We start from the raw sequence: 17,844 nt of genomic DNA on the forward strand, positions 1-17,844 counted from the left end.
AAAAAAAATAAGTAAAACGAGAGAATCCCTGCACTTGAGCCTCTTTTTAGCATTCAGTAGAGCAGGAGCGCAGAGCAGAGACTGTGCTAGGAGGTGGCGCCCTGCCTGCCACCCGCACCCCTGTCCCCCGGGAGCACGCGGGGAGCATGCCACACCTCTTTCCTGCCTCTCACCTGCCTGCTGCCGAGCACCACGGGTAGAAGCCCAACTCGCAAGCAGAGGCTCATCGTTCCACGTTCTCGTTCTGTCGCTCTGGGTGCATTTTCTCGGGCTGTTTCTGGACCTGTTTGCATGCGCCTGCTGCCGGCAGCTGGCGGACCTCAGCCCGAGACTAAATGCCGTGTCACGTTGCAGACTACTCCAGAGGCTTCGGTGGGAAGTACGGGGTGCAGAAGGACCGGATGGATAAGGTGAGTGCTTCACGTCCAGGGCTCGGGGTTTTCTGCTGAGAGGATCGGGCGTCTGACGCTCTGGGCGGGCAGATGGCTGTTCCCTGGGTGGTCTCTGGTCTCTGGTGGGCGCCTGGCGCGTGTTTGCAGAAGTGTGAACGTTTCAGGCAGGCGTGTGTCATCACCGTGGCGGTGCCATTAGCTGGCACACGTGCCGGGCTTCGTCTCCTGTGTCACGGGTGTCCTCTCCTCGACCCCTCGAGGCCACGCTGTGAGGCAGTTGCTGTCCCTGTCACGTATGGGGGGGGGCGGGGTCCCTGGCCAGGCAGGCGCAGCACTGGGCCGCCGTCGCGAACGCCTCCCAGACACGTGGCTGTGACCGTACTTGGCAGTGAACCCATCTGGAAACCGAGCTCTTTGGTCACGCTGGCCGCGTCGCGGGGCCTGCCGTCTTGGGGAAGGCGGATCCGGAAGGTGCGCGTCGCCGCAGGGGGTCCCCAGAGGCAGGGTGACACGGCCGCGCGGCTCCACGCTCTGCTCTCCCTGTGGTGCCCTAGTCCAGCTGGTCCCTCCTGCTTGGTTTCAGAGTCTCAGCGCGTCAGGTGGTTGGGTTTCTGGTCTAAATTCCAACCGCGTCAGAGGAGCAGACCCACGAGCCGCGTGGAGCGGTCCTCGCTGGGGACTGGGCGTGGTCTGTCTCCCGTCGGTTCAGCTGGACCGAGGTTGAGGCTGCCCTGCCCGGTCGGTAGTCTGGGCGCCAGGGCCGGTCCCTGTGGAGTTCCCCTTCCATCAGGCTCCCAGCTGACCCCTCGGGGGACCCCATCACGTGACCGCGTGTGGGCCCTGGGAGCGAGCGGCAGGGCACAGGGCTCTGGCCGGGGGGCCGGGAGTGTCCTGAGGGTGTGCGAGTCTGAGCTCGGCGCTGCGGATGGTGGGAGCTCGCCAGGGAGGACGAGGCCAGTGTGTGTGTGGACGTGGGGACGGGGACACGGAGGACCTGGCGGGCCTGCGGTCAGTGTTGTGGCAGATACAGGAGGTCTGAGAGAAGCCAGACGGGGCCCGCTGCAGGGGGGCAGGTGGTGAGTGGCTGGTCACGACCCACTTCAGGGAGCCCTGCGGACCCCCGGTGAGGTTTTGTGTTTCGTCAGATGGGTTCTGAGTGGCCCTGCAAGGGTTTGACAGGCAAATGACGTGAATAGGACGTGCACCAAGCAGCCTCCCTGCCCCGGGGTGGAGAGTGGATCGCGCGGGAAGCTGCAAGGCTGTGGCCCCGGTTAGGAGGCGGCTTCAGCGCCTTGATCGGGGTGCTTCTGGCTCGGCCTGGGGATGGCGGTGGAGGGAGAGAGATGCTTCCTTGAGGCAGCGTGGGTGCTGAAGCCCCTGCGCTTAAGGGGTGAGGGGGAGGGCCTCCCGGGTGGATGGTGGGGCTGTCTGCTGAGCTCAGGAACTTGGGGGAGGGGCAGGGCTGGGTGGGATGAGTTCCCCGTGGGCACGTCTGGTTGGGCTGCCAGGCGGCGCAGGTAGTTCGGATGGAGGGGGTAGGGGGGGTGCCTGCAGACGGAGGTGGAGTTGGGGAGCCTGCAGAGCGGCGAGGGGGCCATGGGCCACGCCTGTGGGATGGCAGTGGGCAGGCTGGTCTGAGGAGACTGGGCAGGGCACCTGGTGAGGTGCGGGGAGCCCACAGGGTCCACTGGTGCTGGTCTGAGGGTGGAGAGTTGTGAGGGGGGGAGGGGCCGTCTCTGCCCCGAGGCGCTGCTGGGGACATCCTGTCTGGGCGAGCCAGGTGGTGGCACTTGGCATCTGGCAGGGGTCTGGGCTGTGGGAGGGAGGGAGCCGTGCCAACCACGTTTGGGCCATGATCGGGGAGAACTGGGCACTGGTCAGCCGAGGGGATGGTTCTGTTTTAAGGTGGGAGGAGCCCAGGCCATAGACAGGGAGGTGCAGGGAGACCCTGGGGCGTGGCGGGGGTGCGCGGGGTGCCCCTGCGGCCAGCTAGTGGTCTGTGCTGTGCACTTGGGAAGCCCGGTGCTTAGAAGGGTGAGGCACCTGCCCAGGTCTCAGCCTTGGCGGCAGCATGACATCATCCCTGGGGATAGGCGGCGCAGGGACTCAGGTCTGACGTAGTCCCCGTGGGTGGTGGAAGCAGGTGTGAGGTTTCCGGCAGGTGAGCCCCAGGAGAGGCCGAGACCTTGAGTTGGTCAGGCTGGACGGTGGGGAGCGGGGAGCTGGGTCTAGGTGGAGGAGGGTGGCCAGCAGGAGAGGGGAAGGCTGTAGTTGGTGGGCGGGTCTTGGTGATGGGGGTGCAGTGTGGTGGGGACCCCGCAGCTGGAAACTAGAGGCTTGGGGTCGTGGTGTTTGCCAGAAGCCTGTGGGCGAAGGCAGAGAGGTGGCTCTGAGCATTGTGCTGGAGAGTTGGTCGGACGGGACGGGCAGCGGGTGTGCGGGAGCCACGGCCCGGAAGCTGGGGGGGCGCTGACCCCTTCCCCGCCGAGGCCGCAGGGCAGGCAGGAGCCTTGTGGGAGAGCCGGTGGGGGCGGGGCCTTAGAGGTTGTTCTGGAAAGAGATGGGGAGGTTTGGGGAGCAGAGGAGGGGGGTGGTCTGGGCAGCCGAGCAGCTACCTCGGGGTTGGAGGAGGCAGGAGAAGGGGGCTTTGGCGGGAGGGTCGGGGCCGGCCCCCAGGCGTGCCGACCAGAGCCCATGGATCACTGCCACCCTCGTGGAGCTGCCTGCACCTGAACTTGGTGCGGGCCGTGCGCACCTCCCAAAGCTGCTGCTCGCGGCCGGCCTCAGGGTCAGCCGGTCACAGGCTTCCTTCCACGCATCCTTTCTCACGGTTCCTGTGTCAAGAAGGCAGTGACCGTCCTGAGCCCCTGGCGTGTTTCCCTGGGAAGCGTTTGTGCCCAGCGGCCAGTGCTGCCCTGAGCTGTCAGTCCGCGCCGTGTCAGCCTTTACGTGGCCGGTTGTCGCTGTCCTTTTAGTCTCACAGAGTTGGGTCCCTACAGAACCAAACTAGAGTCGCGCTTACTGGGAGAGGTGGACGATCGGGGGGCCTTTGTACGTCCCAGGGTCCTCTCCCAGCGCAGCAGAGGCTTCTGGGCTCCCCTGCAAATTCTATCCGTGGCGAGAGCTTGGGAGGAACACGTGCTTGGTTTATGGTTGTGAAGTGGAGGCATGTGGTAGGGTTTTTGGTTTTTCTGCTTTTTTTGAGCAATTTGCTCAAATTTGAGAGGAAGGTGCAGAGATTTCCCGTATACTCCCTACCACCCCTCCCCCACCCAGTGGTCCATTTGTTACGATCTGTGAACCTGCATTGAGCCTACGTCGTAGGCACCCAGCGCTGAGGTCGGCTTTAGGGTTCTCTCCTGGGATGGTGCATTCTGCCGGTTTGCACAGGCGTGTAGTGACTCGTATCTACCACTGTCGATTCCTACACAGTAGTTTCACTGCCCTAAACATCCTGGCCCTGCCCATTCACCCCCCACTCCCCATAGGTGTGTTTCTTCTCTGACTGTGACCCGTATGGTCACCAGCCAACGTGTTATCAACACACTTTTCACTCCTCTGTTAATGTGCAGAACAGGTGGATATGAAATCTTTGGGCTCTCTGGTTGGTTCTTTTGGAAGACCTGGGGCAGGCCTTTGTGCAGGGAGAGGAAAGGAAGAAAGAAAAATACGTTCCTGATCTCCCCTTTCCTGTCTTGGTAGAACGCTTCCACCTTTGAGGACGTTGCCACGGTGGCCCCCACTTACCAGAAGACTGTCCCTGTCGAAGCAGGTAAGTCCTAGCAGACCCCCTGGCAGCACCGTGTTTTTTCCCGGGAGAAATTCCACGCTGTGTGGTGTCCCCAGGACAGTGCTAAAGGGGGAGAGGAGCGTCGGCTGGAGCAGATGAAGCATTGACGGAGACCGTGGTTGATCTGTGTATTTTGGGGACAGCAGTTGATTACCCGTTTGAAGCTGTTCATTCCTGCAGAGGTTCAGAGGCACCTTTCAGACACGGGCGTTGCAGCTCTCTGGCGGCGGGGATCTGTTTTGGGGGGTGCTTCCCAAAGCAGAGCTAGGTTAACTGCACGTCCTCAAGGGCCCTGGGAGGTTCCTGCGGAACCTGCCGCTGCCCCGGCCGTGGCATGTCTGAGCAGCATGTCACCGCGTCTGCATGAGTTCAGGCAGCCCTCTCCTTCCTCACTCACGGGCGAGGACCGGGCTGCTCGCAACCCGCCCTTCCGGTGCCTGCTGCGTGCGTGGGCCTCCTGCGGTCCTGGTGTCTGCTGGGGAGCCGTTAAACATGGGCCAGCCTGGGAGGACATCGTTTAGTTGGGGGAATTATTACACGTGATAGAAGTGGTCAGTTAAACGCAGCAAGTGGAGACGACCATTTATTTCCTGTGGACGCCCTGTGGGCCAACAGTCCACACACTCTGGTCTCAGGACACTGGCAGAAATTGCTGAGGCCCCAAAGAACTTTTGTTTACATGGGTTATGTTTTCTGATCTTTACTGTGTTAGAATTAAAATAGAGGCGAGAAGAATTTACCATTTTATTAATTCACTTAAACATTTAAAAGCAGTGAAACTATCACTTAGTAGCATAATACCTTTTATGAAAAAAATAACTACATTTTCAAAACCAGAAAGTGCAGAAGAGTAGCATTTCTTTGCATTAAGGTATAGTTAGTTGATTTACAATATTAGTTTTAGATGTACAACCTAGTGATTCAGAAGTTTTAGAGATTATTCTCCGTTTACAGTTATTATACGATATTGGCTAGGTTCCAGGGTAGCGTTGTGTTACATTTCTGTGGAATCTCCTCAGTGTTGGCCAGCTGAGCTCTCTTAGCTGCTTCTCACTCCTTCAGTCTCTCGTGACACGTTAGGGTGGTGAAGAAAATCTGGACTCCCAGATAAGCAGTGGGAAAAGGGAAGAGTATTCTACTGGCCATTTCCGGTCGTATTCTCTGTACCCCAGTCCAGCAGGCAGCTGTCCAGTGGTTTTCTTAAAGGTTGGTCTCTCTGGCGCAGCAAGACTTTGTGACATCACGTCAGGGTCATTGGAGAGTATCGATCACTGAGTCACGCTGATCTTCCACACCCTGGCACCTTTCATTATACAGCGTCCCCCAGGTCACGTTCGGTGACAGTATCAACCTCGTCGCGGAGTCTCTGAGTAAAACCGGGAAATTGTCATACTCACGGCAGTGGACACGGATTTTCCAAAATTCTGATTTTGCTTGAAAGCTTGAGTTTTCCTACTGACAACAAATACTGTAGTTGTTTTTTAACAGGATAGGCTCAGCTCGTTCCTTTCGGAGAAAGGGTCTGGCACGTACCCAAACGGTGTAACCGTAGTTTGTCCATTCCGGGAAAATGATGTTCCAGGAAAAAATCAGTTCGGCCTGCATCTCAGATAGTTGCACGTGTTTTCCCTGGAGGCCCCAGGCACGTCCACAGGGGCAGTCGCAGTGGGCTCCGCCCTCCCATTTTGTCACACAAAATGTTAAAAGGGTTGAGATCTACTCACAATCAGTACTTTCTACTGTTTCATCAAGGGCATCCTTAGGGGGATTTTCTTTCCTTGTGAGTGTCTGGTGGTAAAGAAAACAGTGGTGTTCGGAATGTAAGAGCATTGCAGATGCAGGGCTATGCCGTCTTCCCGCTGTGGGTACAGCACACGCAACGGTGAAGGCCGTTCCTGGTGGGGGACTGAGCCGGCAGCCGAGGGGGCGCGTCGCCCTCGGCTGGGGTGCCTGCTTCCCAAGGGACAGGCCGCCCTGGCGCGGGCCCGGTCCGGGGGAGATGGTGGTGCCCTGAGTAAATCTCTCCTTTCTCTGCAGTGAGCAGCAAAACCAGTGACATCAGAGCGAATTTTGAAAACCTGGCGAGGGAAAAGGAGCACGAGGACAGGCGGCAGGCGGAGGCGGAGCGGGCGCAGAGGATGGCGAGGCAGCAGCGGGAACAGCAGGCGGCGCGCAGGCAGCTGGACGTGAGTGCGGGCGGCGCCCGGGCCCCCCTTGCGTGCGCGGGGCCGTGTGTCTGGCTCGTTCCTGCATCTGCTGCAGAAAGTGGTCAGTAGAAAGCGTTTTGAACTCGCGCCGAAGGCTGTGCTCTCGGGAACTTAGCCTTCAGCCACACAGACGATCCAGTCTCTTGCCACCAGACACGAGACGGTCGATGTGCCCCGGCTCCAGCCGTGCTGCTCCAGTGCTGGGCGACTGCGGGCCTGTCCTCCCCCGTCAGGCTGGCGGCCCCCGTGCCCTTGGCCCAGCCCCCATCCACACATCTCCCCCTCAGTCTGTTCCCACCCGTCACCCTCGGGAACGCGCTGTCCCCTCGGGTGGCAGGTTGAGGACACAGAAGGAATCCCCGTGAAGGAGGCCGTCTGCCGGCTCTGTAGCCCTTGCTTCTGGAGCTCGGGTCGGCAGGTGTTTCTGTGATACTTTACAAACTGTCTTTGCGCTGGAGAAGGTGCGAGCTGTGAGGGGTGAGCCGGAGAGTGTGGACTCGCGCCTTCCTAAAACTCTGTAGCTGGACTGACGTCTGATGGCCCGGGTCCCCCCTCCGCCACCTACCAGCCGGGCGGCCTGACGCGGATCAGCGCACTGTCCCGCGGCCCACGTTCTTGCCCGTGAAACGGGTGTGGGGGCGCCATGACTCGGGTGGCTAGGAAGTCGAATCTGAAATAACGCGTGTGTCGTTTTGTAGATTGTAAAGCTCTATTTAAACCTAAGGACGTTTCCTCCTCAAATCAGTGGTTAGGGCTCTGAAGAGCCCGTCAAGGGTGAGTGGGCGGTTGAGGCAGTTAACATGCAACGGGCAGGAAACGCTGGGCGCTGGAGCCGGGAATTAAATAAGCCCTGATAACACGTTCTTATCACACGTGGTGAAGTTGGGATGATAGCAAACGTGTATAATTACCACATACCGTTCCTTAATTGTCAGAAACTTTAAAGCTGTCTCTCCTTTAAGTTTTTAGTTAGGCGCTTGTAAGTTTTTCTTTGTTGCAGACACACACGTGCACACTAGGAGGCATTTTTTCCGATAACTTGGTCTCGTTTTCACGTAACGCCTTCCTCGTTTTATGGTTCGGAATTGGACCCCTGCAGTCTGAAAGCTGCAGAAGGGCTGGAGGGCTTGAGAAGAAGGAGGCTCTCGGTCGCTGTTGTCCAGCCCCTCTGCCTTTGAGGTTCTCTCGCCGTCCCTTCCGCCGTGTTGTCCCTCGCTGTGTCCAGCCCCTGCCAGCCTCTCCCCGCCCGCCTGTCCCCCGAGTGGCTCCCATCGATGGGCACGGTACCGCTCGCACCAGAGCCCTCTGGGTTGTGAGGCGCTCTCCTGGGGCAGGACGCGGCCCGCACGCGTCCGAGCGCTCCCTGTGGCGGGTGGGGCTGCCACGGATGCTCGACCCGCACATTCTCGGGAGCGAGCGTGCCCCCGAGAAGGAACGTCTCTGTTCCCCGCCAGATTGGGGTGTGGCGGGGTGGAGGGGGGCCGTCACGGGTCCTCGTGCCACTGCGTGGTGGGCGGCAGGCCCGGCCTAGGCCTGGCCCCTTCGGGGAATCACGCTGCCTCAGGGATTTAACTCGTGGGCGAGCTGCCGGCGCCGTGAGGACTCGTGACCGTCCTGCTGGTGCGGGTCAGGCAAAGCCACACTGGGGTCCAGAGCCGCGTGGTCTCCGGAGGGGGTGGTTTCCAGTGGGCAGTGCCGCCGCCGGCTGTCAGGCAGCCTGGTAGAGCAGGCGGGGAGTGGGTGGGGACGGTGCGGCTCCTGCGTCTGCTGCCCCCGTCCTGTCCCTGGGCGAGCAACTTCCCTCCCCGGGCCGTCAGGTTCCTGATCGGTGGTGTGGAGAAGGTCCACCTCACAGGCGTCAGCACCGGTTTCCCGGGGCCGCGTGCCGTGGCTTAGGACGGCGCACGGTTACCGCCTCACAGGCTGGAGGCCGGAAGGCCTGGGAGGGGTGACGGGGCTGCTTCCTTCTGGAGGCTGCAGAGGGGAATCGCGTCCTTGCCTTTTTCAGCTTCTAGAGCACCCCTCCCCTCCCCCCCCACCCCCGCCTTGGCTTGTGGCCCCTTCCAAGCTCTGCTTTGACTGTCTGTCTCCCGCTTGTAAGGACCTGTGATGACACTGGGCCCACCCGGGTAATCCAGGGTCACCTCCTGTCTCGGATCCTTACCATGGTCACGTCTGCAGCCTCTTGCCCTGTAAGGGCACACATTCACAGGACTTTGGGGGTTGGGATGTCAGCATCTGTCCACCGCTGTCCATCCTCTGGCCTCCCCAAGATTCACGTCCGTCCTACGTGCAAAATCCCTTCACTCCGTTAGAAGGTCCCCGGAGGTCTCAATCCGTTACAGCATCAGCTTGGAGCCCAGGTGACGGCGTGCGGATCAGGTGTGCGGGGGGCACTGCCGCCTCTGGCTGGTTCCGTCAGCCCTGGGGGCAGGACTACGTGGGCCACCAGGGCCGTGTCTTGAGAGCAGCCTTGACCGCATGACCTTGCCTGCAGAGCAGACGCTCCCTTGACGTCTCTGCGCCCTGCCTCTGCTCCGTGTTGCCGCTCCTTCCTCCGGCAGCAGCAGCAGTCGCGGGGAGGCCTGCCGACGTGCTGACTGCTGCTGTCTCTGCATTCCAGGAGCAAGCCCGGGCCCAGAAGCCCACGCCCCCCGCGTCGCCCACGCCTCAGCCGGCCCAGGAGAGGCTGCCTTCAAGCCCTGTCCGCGAGGTTGGTGCTTTTATCCGCTTTGCCCATGAGTCTCTGACGCCCTGGAGACGCCCTTCCCAGCTCAGCACCCCGTGGATGGGGTCCTGCCCTGTGCTGCTCGGTGCCCCAAGGGCAGCCCTCCTGAGCGCGGGGGGGCGGGGGGTGGGCGCTCGCTGCCTCGGCTTACCCACCGGCCTTCTCACCCGCCCGCCGGCCCCGCTGTGCTCTCCTGAGTCAGCCTCCAAGGGTCAGCCGGTGCCCGGATCTTTCCCTCACTCACTCCCTGCTGCCCTCGACCCGGACCACAACCCCTTCCAGGACCCTCGTCCCCTCCTGGCCGCCGCCCCGCGGCCCTCCTCCCTTGGTCTCTCTCGAGCACCGTGTTCTCCGGAGGCTCTGTCCTTGGCCCTTCCTCCTCAGTCTTCAGTCCCCAGGACCTGCTCCTTTGACCCCTGTGTCACTGAGCCACCTGCCCCCCTGCCCACGGCCGGGTCTCCACAGGCTCTGCGGGCCCCCCTTCCAGAGCAGCTCGGCCCCTGCCGTCCACACCCACACCCAGCCCAGCCCGAGTCCCCTCTGTCCCGCTGTCCCTTTCACCTGGACGTCACCACTTAGAGCTCACTGAGTCACAGGGGACTGAAACTGGCTCAACTCGGCTGGGGCCTAAAGGGGCTGAGGGTGCGGGAGCACCGTGGGCGGGCCTGGGCCTCAGGGTGGTCCGTAGGCTCACCCCTCTGCCTGGCGGGTGTGGCAGGTATGGCGGGTGCGGTCTTAGAATCTGTAATCCCGTGCAAAGGGGGCCCCTGTGCATCCGCCCGTCGGGGCCCATTGCTGGGCCCGTCACTAGCGGTTGGTCCCTTAAGAAGGCTGGAATGACACGTTGTCCTGGGTGGGGCAGGGAGCCCTGCCCAACCACGTGACGGGTGGGGGGGCTGCTGCGGGAAGATAGGAGGTTAGGGCGTTGCTGGCGGCTGTATGCAGTGACCTGCTCGGGGTGACCCCCTGACCACTGAGCGGCTCCGCGTGACCCTGCAGCACCGTCTGGCCCCTCACCCTCCGGTCTGTTCCCTTCACGTCCAGGGGCAATTGCCAGTAGGAGTCCGTCACCCCCTTGTTTAGCCCTGGAGTGGCGCCCGGTGCCCGGCCCAGGTGGAGCCCTGCCCTGTGGCCTCTGGAGGAGCGCTTCCGGCCTGCCGCACCCCTCTGTCACCCTCTGTGGGAAGCCGAGGCCTGACCACCGGCTCTCCTGGGGCTCTCCGTGGGCACCTTCCTTTTCTGACCCGCGAGGGTGCCCTCAGGTGGACCCTGGTCGGAAACGCTGGTTGAAGCCGCTGTCGGTGGTGGATGTTTGGGAACTGGGGTCGTGGCGCAGGTGGCTGTCAGCAGAGCGCTCTTGATGTCCTCTTGCGTGGGTCTTGTTGGTCACTTCCTTGCCTCACCTCCACGGAGGGTTCGGTGAGGATGGAACCCGCCACCCGCAGGCTCAGCTGCCCTAGCCAGTGGGATGGGGTGATGCCGTGGAGCTGCCGGCAGAGGCCCGGGAGGGCTGGGACCCAAAGAGGAAACGGGCCAGACCTGCCCCAGGAAAGTGGGGCTCTCGCAGCTGGCAGGTCTTTGGTGACGGCAGGACTCAGGGTATCGGGGGTGTGAGGACGGGCTTGTGAAGGGGAGCCTGGCCCTCGGCACTGCGGGACCCATTAGGGCCCAGGCATCCGCGGGGTGTGAGCAGGTGACGCCTCCCCGTCCCTGTGTCTGTCTCGTCTCAGCCGGGGCCGAGAGTGGTCCGCGTGTCTCTCTTGGCCGTGTGGCCGTGACCCGGCACGGGCCACGGGAACTGTCTCCTCGACTCTCCGCAGGCCGCGGCTCCGTTCCAGGCCGAGCCGAGCCACACCGGTGAGCCTGAGCCGGTGTACAGCACGGAGGCCACCGAGTACCGGGAGGCCTATGACCCGGAGGCCGTCTACGAAAGCACGGAGGCCCCGGGCCACTACCAAGCAGGTACACGGGTCTCCTGCATTCCACCCCCTCTGCTTCTGTTCCCCTGCTGGCCGACCTGCCCCACCTCTGCCATGCTTGCGGGGCTCCTGTCCTGCTGCGGGCCCCAGACCCCAGGGGGCTTGGCCTGGCCTCCCGGGGGGTTCCAGGAGATCCTTGCTTGTGCTGAGGGCGCTGAGAGGGGTGGGCTTGGAGGAAGGGGCTCTTGCTGCTGTGGTATCAGAGTAGAAGCTCGTGAGGTCTTCCAGGAAGCCAGAGTACGTTGAGGTCTCTGAAGAGGGAGATTTCTGCGCGCTCTGAACATCTTATGGATGGATGAACACTCAAAGTGGTCTTTGATTTCTAGAGATGAGGTTTCCTTTAATGTGTTTGGACAGATTTAACACAAGCCCGTTCTCCCACTTGGAGTGACATGAGAATCAGTATCAGAATCTACACCAGGGCAGGGCTCTCACCTTCCCTGAGCACAGCGCGAGGTGTGATCAGCCGTCTGCTGCTTGCATTCATTTGTTCATGATATGACCTTTCCTAAAAGTAGTGCTCAATCTTTAAACTGTAAAAAATGACACCCTGAGAACTGCCAGTGCCTCTATCGAGATCGTTACACGTGGATTCGCTCCTCGGAGCCAGTTCCTCCCCTTGGGAGCAGGAGCCCGACGGCCCACGGCGCACCCTCCCTATCCACGCTCGGCACCCCTGCAGCGTCCTCTCCTGACGGGCTCCTCCACCCGGACCTGAGGAAGGGGCGTCTGACGGGAGTGAGAGTGAGCTCTGCTTCCCTCTCAGACCCTGTTCTGGTTTATTCTAGAGGAGGGTACCTACGGTGAATATGAGAACGATCTTGGAATCACAGCCATCGCCCTCTACGACTACCAGGCTGGTGAGACACCGCCCCGAGGGCTGGAAATGGTGGTGGCGGGGCTTCCAGTCGTTCGTCTCTTCAAAGTCTGACTCTCAGAGCGTTATTTACGATTTTTAAAAAGGATTTATTTTGGAACAATTTCAAGGTTATAGAAAAGTTGCAGATACAGTCCAAGGAATTCCTGTATCTCCCTCAGCCACACTTCATCTGCTCTGGGTTAGGGTTTTGTTCGAAGGGCTCTGCCCTGTCTCTGTGTGCGCCCCTGTGCGTGCAAAGCCCCCTTCACAGAGTAGGGGAGACAGTGAACCCTCCACCCCCAGGACCCTGCACCCCCAGAACCCTGCACCCCCATGGAGCCTCAGTGGGAGACCGCCAGCTCGAGGGACTGCTGGAGGCTTTTCCTCTGGTGGCTGAGCAGGGAACGCCGAGTGTGACCGCTGCCCTCTCTCTGTGCCCTCCTCCCTAGCGGGCGATGATGAGATCTCCTTCGACCCCGACGACATCATCACCAACATCGAGATGATTGACGATGGCTGGTGGCGCGGGCTGTGCAAGGGCAGGTATGGGCTCTTCCCCGCCAACTACGTGGAGCTGCGGCAGTAGGTAGCTGGCCACGCCCTCGCCGTCTGTGGCCACGCCCGCCTTCCGGTGTTTTCTTCAGGGTGCCGAGGGGAGTGTGCACTGCTTTTATATTTAATACTTTGCTGATGCTTTTGAAAATGTTTACGCCACAGAACTTGCTAATATATTGTAATCATGCTCCTTGGAGGACTCGGTGATTGTTTTTATGCATTTAAGTTTTTTTTTTTTTTTTTTTGCCAAATCAACTGTTGCCTGGAGCCACTTCGGGGACCTTTGGTCCTGAGTGCGTGTTGTCCCTGCCCGCCTCTCGCCCTCCACTCCAACGAGGTGGGGGCAGGAGTCCCTGCCCAGGGTTTTGGAGGAAGAGGGAGGGCCTGATAGGAAGTTAGAATTGTGGGGCAGTCGCTAGAAAGTACGGGAGCTGTCGGCTCGGTTGGAAAAGCCCCTTGCGCTGTGAAATCCCACAGTCTTTGCTGGGTTTCAGCAAAGACCCCCCCCCTTTCTCCGCGGCTCCCTCCTCTTGTCCTCGTTCTCTCGCCTCCCCCCGACGCCCGGCCTCCAGGAGGGCTGCTGGGCCCCTGCTCCCGCCCCCGCTTCAGTGTCACCAGTCCCTTAAAGACTGTCGTCCCGCTGTCCCCAGCCCCGGGCAGCTGGCCTGTGTCCGCCCTATGGGGAGACAGCCGCTGCTGGGGGAAGGCAGGTCCCTTCCCCATGGTGAACCGCAGAAATGCTTCCCATCAAGGAGGCCGTGCTCTTTTTGCCAAAATATCATGTTAAGTGACAGCAAAATCTGATGGATTGACTTGGCTGAGAACAAGAGGGAGTGCTGTGGCCCGAGACGCTGCCGTGGCTGCTGCGGGGAGCCCTTCCCCCGGGAGGGACCGCGAGGCCCACCCGGCTCCCGCACGTGGCCGCGGCAGTGTCCTCCCGGGGGACCACGTGGAAATGTCTCTGGTGTTGGGATGCCAGTGACCAAGAGGTACACGTTTTCTTTCCTGAAGTGCATTTGCTTTACCACGATTAGGTCGGGTTTTATATGCAATTCTTGTATCTGAATTTCTGTAGCACACCTCATAGGTATGATTTTTTTTAATTAAACATTCAAAATAAACTTCTTTTGATCCACTTGCTGCTGATTCACTTCATTCTACAGTGGGGGACGGCCTTGCTGTCACCACCCGGCGAGGTAAAGCCTTGTATTTCTCAGCTCTGGGCCAAGCAGCTTCCCTTTTGAAGAAGCACGCTCCTTAAAAGGTATTTTTTAGGAGATGAAGTGTTTTAACTCTCGAGATTTGCGCAAGGACCCCAAGCGAGACGGGAAATGCTGTGTTTAAGACTCACTTCTGAGCTGCGGCTTTCAGAAGACATCGCGAGGTGATTGCAGTGTGGCCAAAGGTATCATCTTCCTCTGGGGCGCAGCAGTCCGTGTCCAGGAGACAGTGGTGCTGAGCGGAGGAAGGGCAGGCTTGGGTGGTGGGGGGAGAGGGGTTGCAGCCTCCAGGTCAGCCGAGAAGCCCCGGAGGTCGTGGGCGGCAGCAGCGAAGCGTCAGGACTGACCCGTCCAGGCCGCCCCGCTCAGTGGTGGTCCGCTCCCAGTTGTGCAGGTTCCTGCTTTGGAGCCTCCGACGGTGAGGGGTGGGGTGTGCTGCGTGCTAACCCGGCTCCCCGGTTTCCAGGGCGGTAGGCAGGGCTCCCCTTGCAGGCGGCTCGTCTGGCGGAACGAGAGCTTCGAAGCTTCTGGAAGATGTGCTCTCCCCAGCCCCCTCTTGAGGACCTTGGCCTGGTGGGCTGCCTAGACCCTCAGGCAGGTGAGGTGGTGACCTTTTGTTTTCAAGCTAAGGCTGGAGGACTGTTACAGTGGCGCTCTCTGAAAATTCAGGAATTTGGAAGTCGGCCCTGGCTACCCCGCATCGTGTTCCTGACTCCCCGGGTCTGGTGGGAGCTGACCTGGGTCACCTGGGAGCCGGGAGCCTGAGTTCCTGGGCTCATTTCCTTCCCACCAGACCCCCCTGCGGAACCTTCTCGTGGTGCTGAGTTGCCCCATTGAGCCCCTTCAAGCCTGGAGGTAGCACCATTGCCCCCTGGGCCAGCTTTGCTCGCGGGACCCAAGCCTGAGAGGCCCCTCCCCCCACGGCAATGTGTGGGGTCGGATGGGAGGCCCCAGTGCTGGGAGTCGGGCCGCCCTGCCTGCAGCCGCCTGCGGGGGACGCTGTTCCTGAAGAAACGGGGCAGGGAGGTTTCCCCACAATGGGGTGAGGGCAGAACGTGACAAAGGCAGGGGCAGGAAGGCCCCGCTGGCCCAGCGTCTGCCCAGCCTGTCTCCGCCTGTGACCACCTCTTGGCCGTGTCCGTGTGACGTGTCTGTGTGTGTCCTGCTGACCGCAGAGCCTGGCGGGCAGGTGGGGCCTCTCGGGAAAGGAAGGCCTGTTCTGATGCTCTGCGCCCTGGACGTGCCGCGTGGGGCGTGCACCTGCTTGACTTTACGCTCTGATTTCTTCATCTGAAAAAGGGATTAAAAACAATGTCTTCTTTCCTCCCAGACAGGGGCTTCAGGGCTCATTCTCCATGCTTGAATTTGGAGTGTTTTGCCAGGATACACCTTCAGGATCTGATGGGTAGAGTGTATGCATCTTACCAGTAAGACATAACAATACGTTTTAGGAATTTGTTTTTCCTGAAACATTAGGAGACCCTAATCTTATCCTCTCAGACCCAGGTTTTAAATTCTGTTGTGTTTTTTTTTTTTTTTCTCCCAATATCCCTTTGGATATTTCTTCTGACCTGTCTGTTCTACCCTGGGAAGACAAACTCTGCATCTGTGATTGTGAAAATGACAAATGGAAGGGAACGTAGCAAATAGAAATAGGTTGGCTGAGAAGCTTCCTTTTTCCTGCCCACAATCAGAGTTATAATATTGCTTCTTCAGTGATGTTCAGAACCATCTGAAACAGTTCAGTTGTCATTTGTGAGCTGTAGAGATTTCCCACTAACATCTGCCGTCTCTAGATTAATGTCAGTATTTTCTCTGTTGATTAAACCTCCTATTAGAAACGGAAACACCGGGCTTCCCTGGTGGCACAGTGGTTAAGAATCCGCCTGCCAATGCAGGGGACACGGGTTTGAGCCCTGGTCTGGGAAGATCCCACATGCCGCGGAGCAGCTAAGCCCGCGTGCCACAACTACTGAGCCTGCGTGCCACAACTACTGAAGCCTGCAGGCCTAGAGCCCGTGCTCCAAGAGAAGCCACCGCAATGAGAAGCCCGCGCACCGCAACAAAGTGTAGCCCCCGCTCACCGCGACTAAAGAAAGGCCCGTGTGCAGCAACAAAGACCTAACGCAGCGAAAAATAAATAAATAACGTAAAGAAAAAAAACAAAGAAATGGAAACACCACCTCCTGAGTGGGCTGTGTGAGGAGATGCGTGTGAACATTTTCTGTAGGCCTGATAACCCTCAGGTGGACAGAATAGTGACCTCCCAAAGATGTCCACGTGCCAGTCCCGGGAGCCTGTGACTGTGTCACACTACATGGCAAAGGGCAAGTAAGGTCTCTAATCAGCTGGCCTTGGTTTGGGGTTATCCGATGGGTGCCATGTAATCCCAAGGGTCCTTAAGAGTGGAGGAGGGAGACAGAAGGGGGATCAGAGCGATGGCCTGTAAAAGGACTCGACCCGCCGGTGCTGGCTTGGGAGATGGAGGGAGGGGCCACGAGCCAAGGACTGGGGACGCCTCTAGAAGCCGGAAAAGGCGAGGGAACGGGTTCATCCTGGGAGCCTCCTGCAGCCACGAGCCCCGCCCTCACCTTGATCTTAGCCCAGAGAGACGCCCGCTGGATGCTGACCTACGGAGCTGTAGGGTAATGGACTTCTGTTGTTCTGGGCCAGTAGGTTTGGGGTCATTTGTGACAGCAGCCACGGGGAGCTAATCTCCTGTCCTTAGGCTGTTTTTGAAGAGCAGGGTCCCTGTTTTCCCTCTCCTCCCCCACGAGGCTGATATCAGGTTCCCAGAAGGTGCTGGATCGATGATCCGCAGCTGATGTAGTGATTGAACGAGTGACCCAAGCTGCTGTGGTGTGAGTGTTGAGAAGTGGCTTCAAACCAGAGTCGTTCCCCTTGGCCAGTGTCCCTCGTAGGTGAGGCCCTGATCCCGTGCTCATTCACAGCCAGTCCCCATTCCCCTGTTTCTCCTTTCTGTCGTCTGGAATATGGGTGTGATGGCTGGCCTCTGCCAGCTGTTTTGGACTATGAGGCATTTTGAAGCTCCCCTCTGAGGATGGCGGAGCAGAAGCAGAGCTTGGGTTCACGATGGCGTCATGGAGTGGCCACACTAGTCTTGCCGCTTCAGTACTTTTTTTTTTAATGAGGCAGAGGAATAAACTAAAATAAAGAATGATGCCCACCATCCAGTTCTACAAGGATTAAATCATTAGTCACTGCAGCTGCTGACGGACAGTGCACCCTGAGAGGGATTGAGGACGAAGGACAGCACGAAGCTGTCTGTACTTCGGAAAGACAGGCCCCTTAGGTAGATAGAGACCTCAGAAGAATTGTAATGAACCCAGATTCTTGCATCTTCCCATACACAGAAAACACACACACACACACACACACACACACATCGTTAAATGAGATGCATACCTGTTGCTCGTGAGTAGCCGTGACCTTTTGTTTTTTAATTTTTATTTAAAAAATGTTTTTTGGCTGCACCACGTGGCTTGAGGGATATTAGTTTCCTGACCAGGGATCGAACCTGGACCCCTGGCAGTGAAAATGCTGGGTCCTAACCACTGGACCGCCAGGGAAGTCCCAACAGTGACCTTCTGTTGAGGTGTATGCTTGGCCGTGCATGGTCCTAGCCGGCCATATACAGATGGGCCCCTCCCCCTTCCTCTCAGAGCAGATCGTCAGAGCTATCAGAGGTGGTCTCCAGTTCAGGTTCCGTTCAGTAAGAACCTGAGTAAAACTCACAGCTTAGGTGGGGGGCGGGGGTGGTGTGTGTGTGTGTGTGTGTGTGTGTGTACTTGATAAAACTTTTATTCTATTTACACCATTGTTATTTTCAGTATCCGTTGTAAGTGCAAACACAATTCCTGATTGATTCACTGGGTTAATGAGTAGAAAATTTCCCTGTAAATAGGTTTGCTGTAGCTTACGCTAGAGAGCATGTTTCTTCGTTTTTTTTTTTTTTTTTTTTTTTTTGTTTCTTCGTATTTTTGCCGAATATGAGTATTGTAAAAATTTTAAACCTCTGACAATCTGGTAAGTGAAAACATTTTTTGTTGTTGCTTGTGTTTAATTTACTTCCAGTGAATGGCTCCCTTTTTTC

At 58.9% G+C, this 17,844-nt stretch overlaps 1 protein-coding gene across 7 annotated transcripts in view; it reads left to right on the forward strand.

Annotated features, from left to right (window-relative positions):
- CTTN (cortactin) overlaps positions 1-13,645 on the forward strand; it is a 33,202-nt gene extending 19,557 nt beyond the window's left edge. For 6 of the 7 annotated variants that reach the window (XM_033861363.2, XM_019929093.3, XM_004317919.4 and 3 more), the window contains 7 exons: positions 355-410; positions 4,095-4,164; positions 6,220-6,368; positions 9,013-9,102; positions 10,938-11,079; positions 11,885-11,956; positions 12,405-13,645. In XM_033861363.2, the coding sequence (XP_033717254.1) occupies positions 355-410; positions 4,095-4,164; positions 6,220-6,368; positions 9,013-9,102; positions 10,938-11,079; positions 11,885-11,956; positions 12,405-12,541 (716 nt within the window). In that variant the 3' untranslated portion in view covers positions 12,542-13,645. The remainder of the gene's footprint in view (positions 1-354; positions 411-4,094; positions 4,165-6,219; positions 6,369-9,012; positions 9,103-10,937; positions 11,080-11,884; positions 11,957-12,404) is intronic. The other variant, XM_033861366.2, reaches the window with a different exon arrangement.
- The last annotated feature ends 4,199 nt before the right edge of the window (positions 13,646-17,844 follow it).

The sequence above is a fragment of the Tursiops truncatus genome, chromosome 8 (genome assembly GCF_011762595.2).
Source record: "Tursiops truncatus isolate mTurTru1 chromosome 8, mTurTru1.mat.Y, whole genome shotgun sequence".
NCBI lineage: Eukaryota > Metazoa > Chordata > Mammalia > Artiodactyla > Delphinidae > Tursiops > Tursiops truncatus.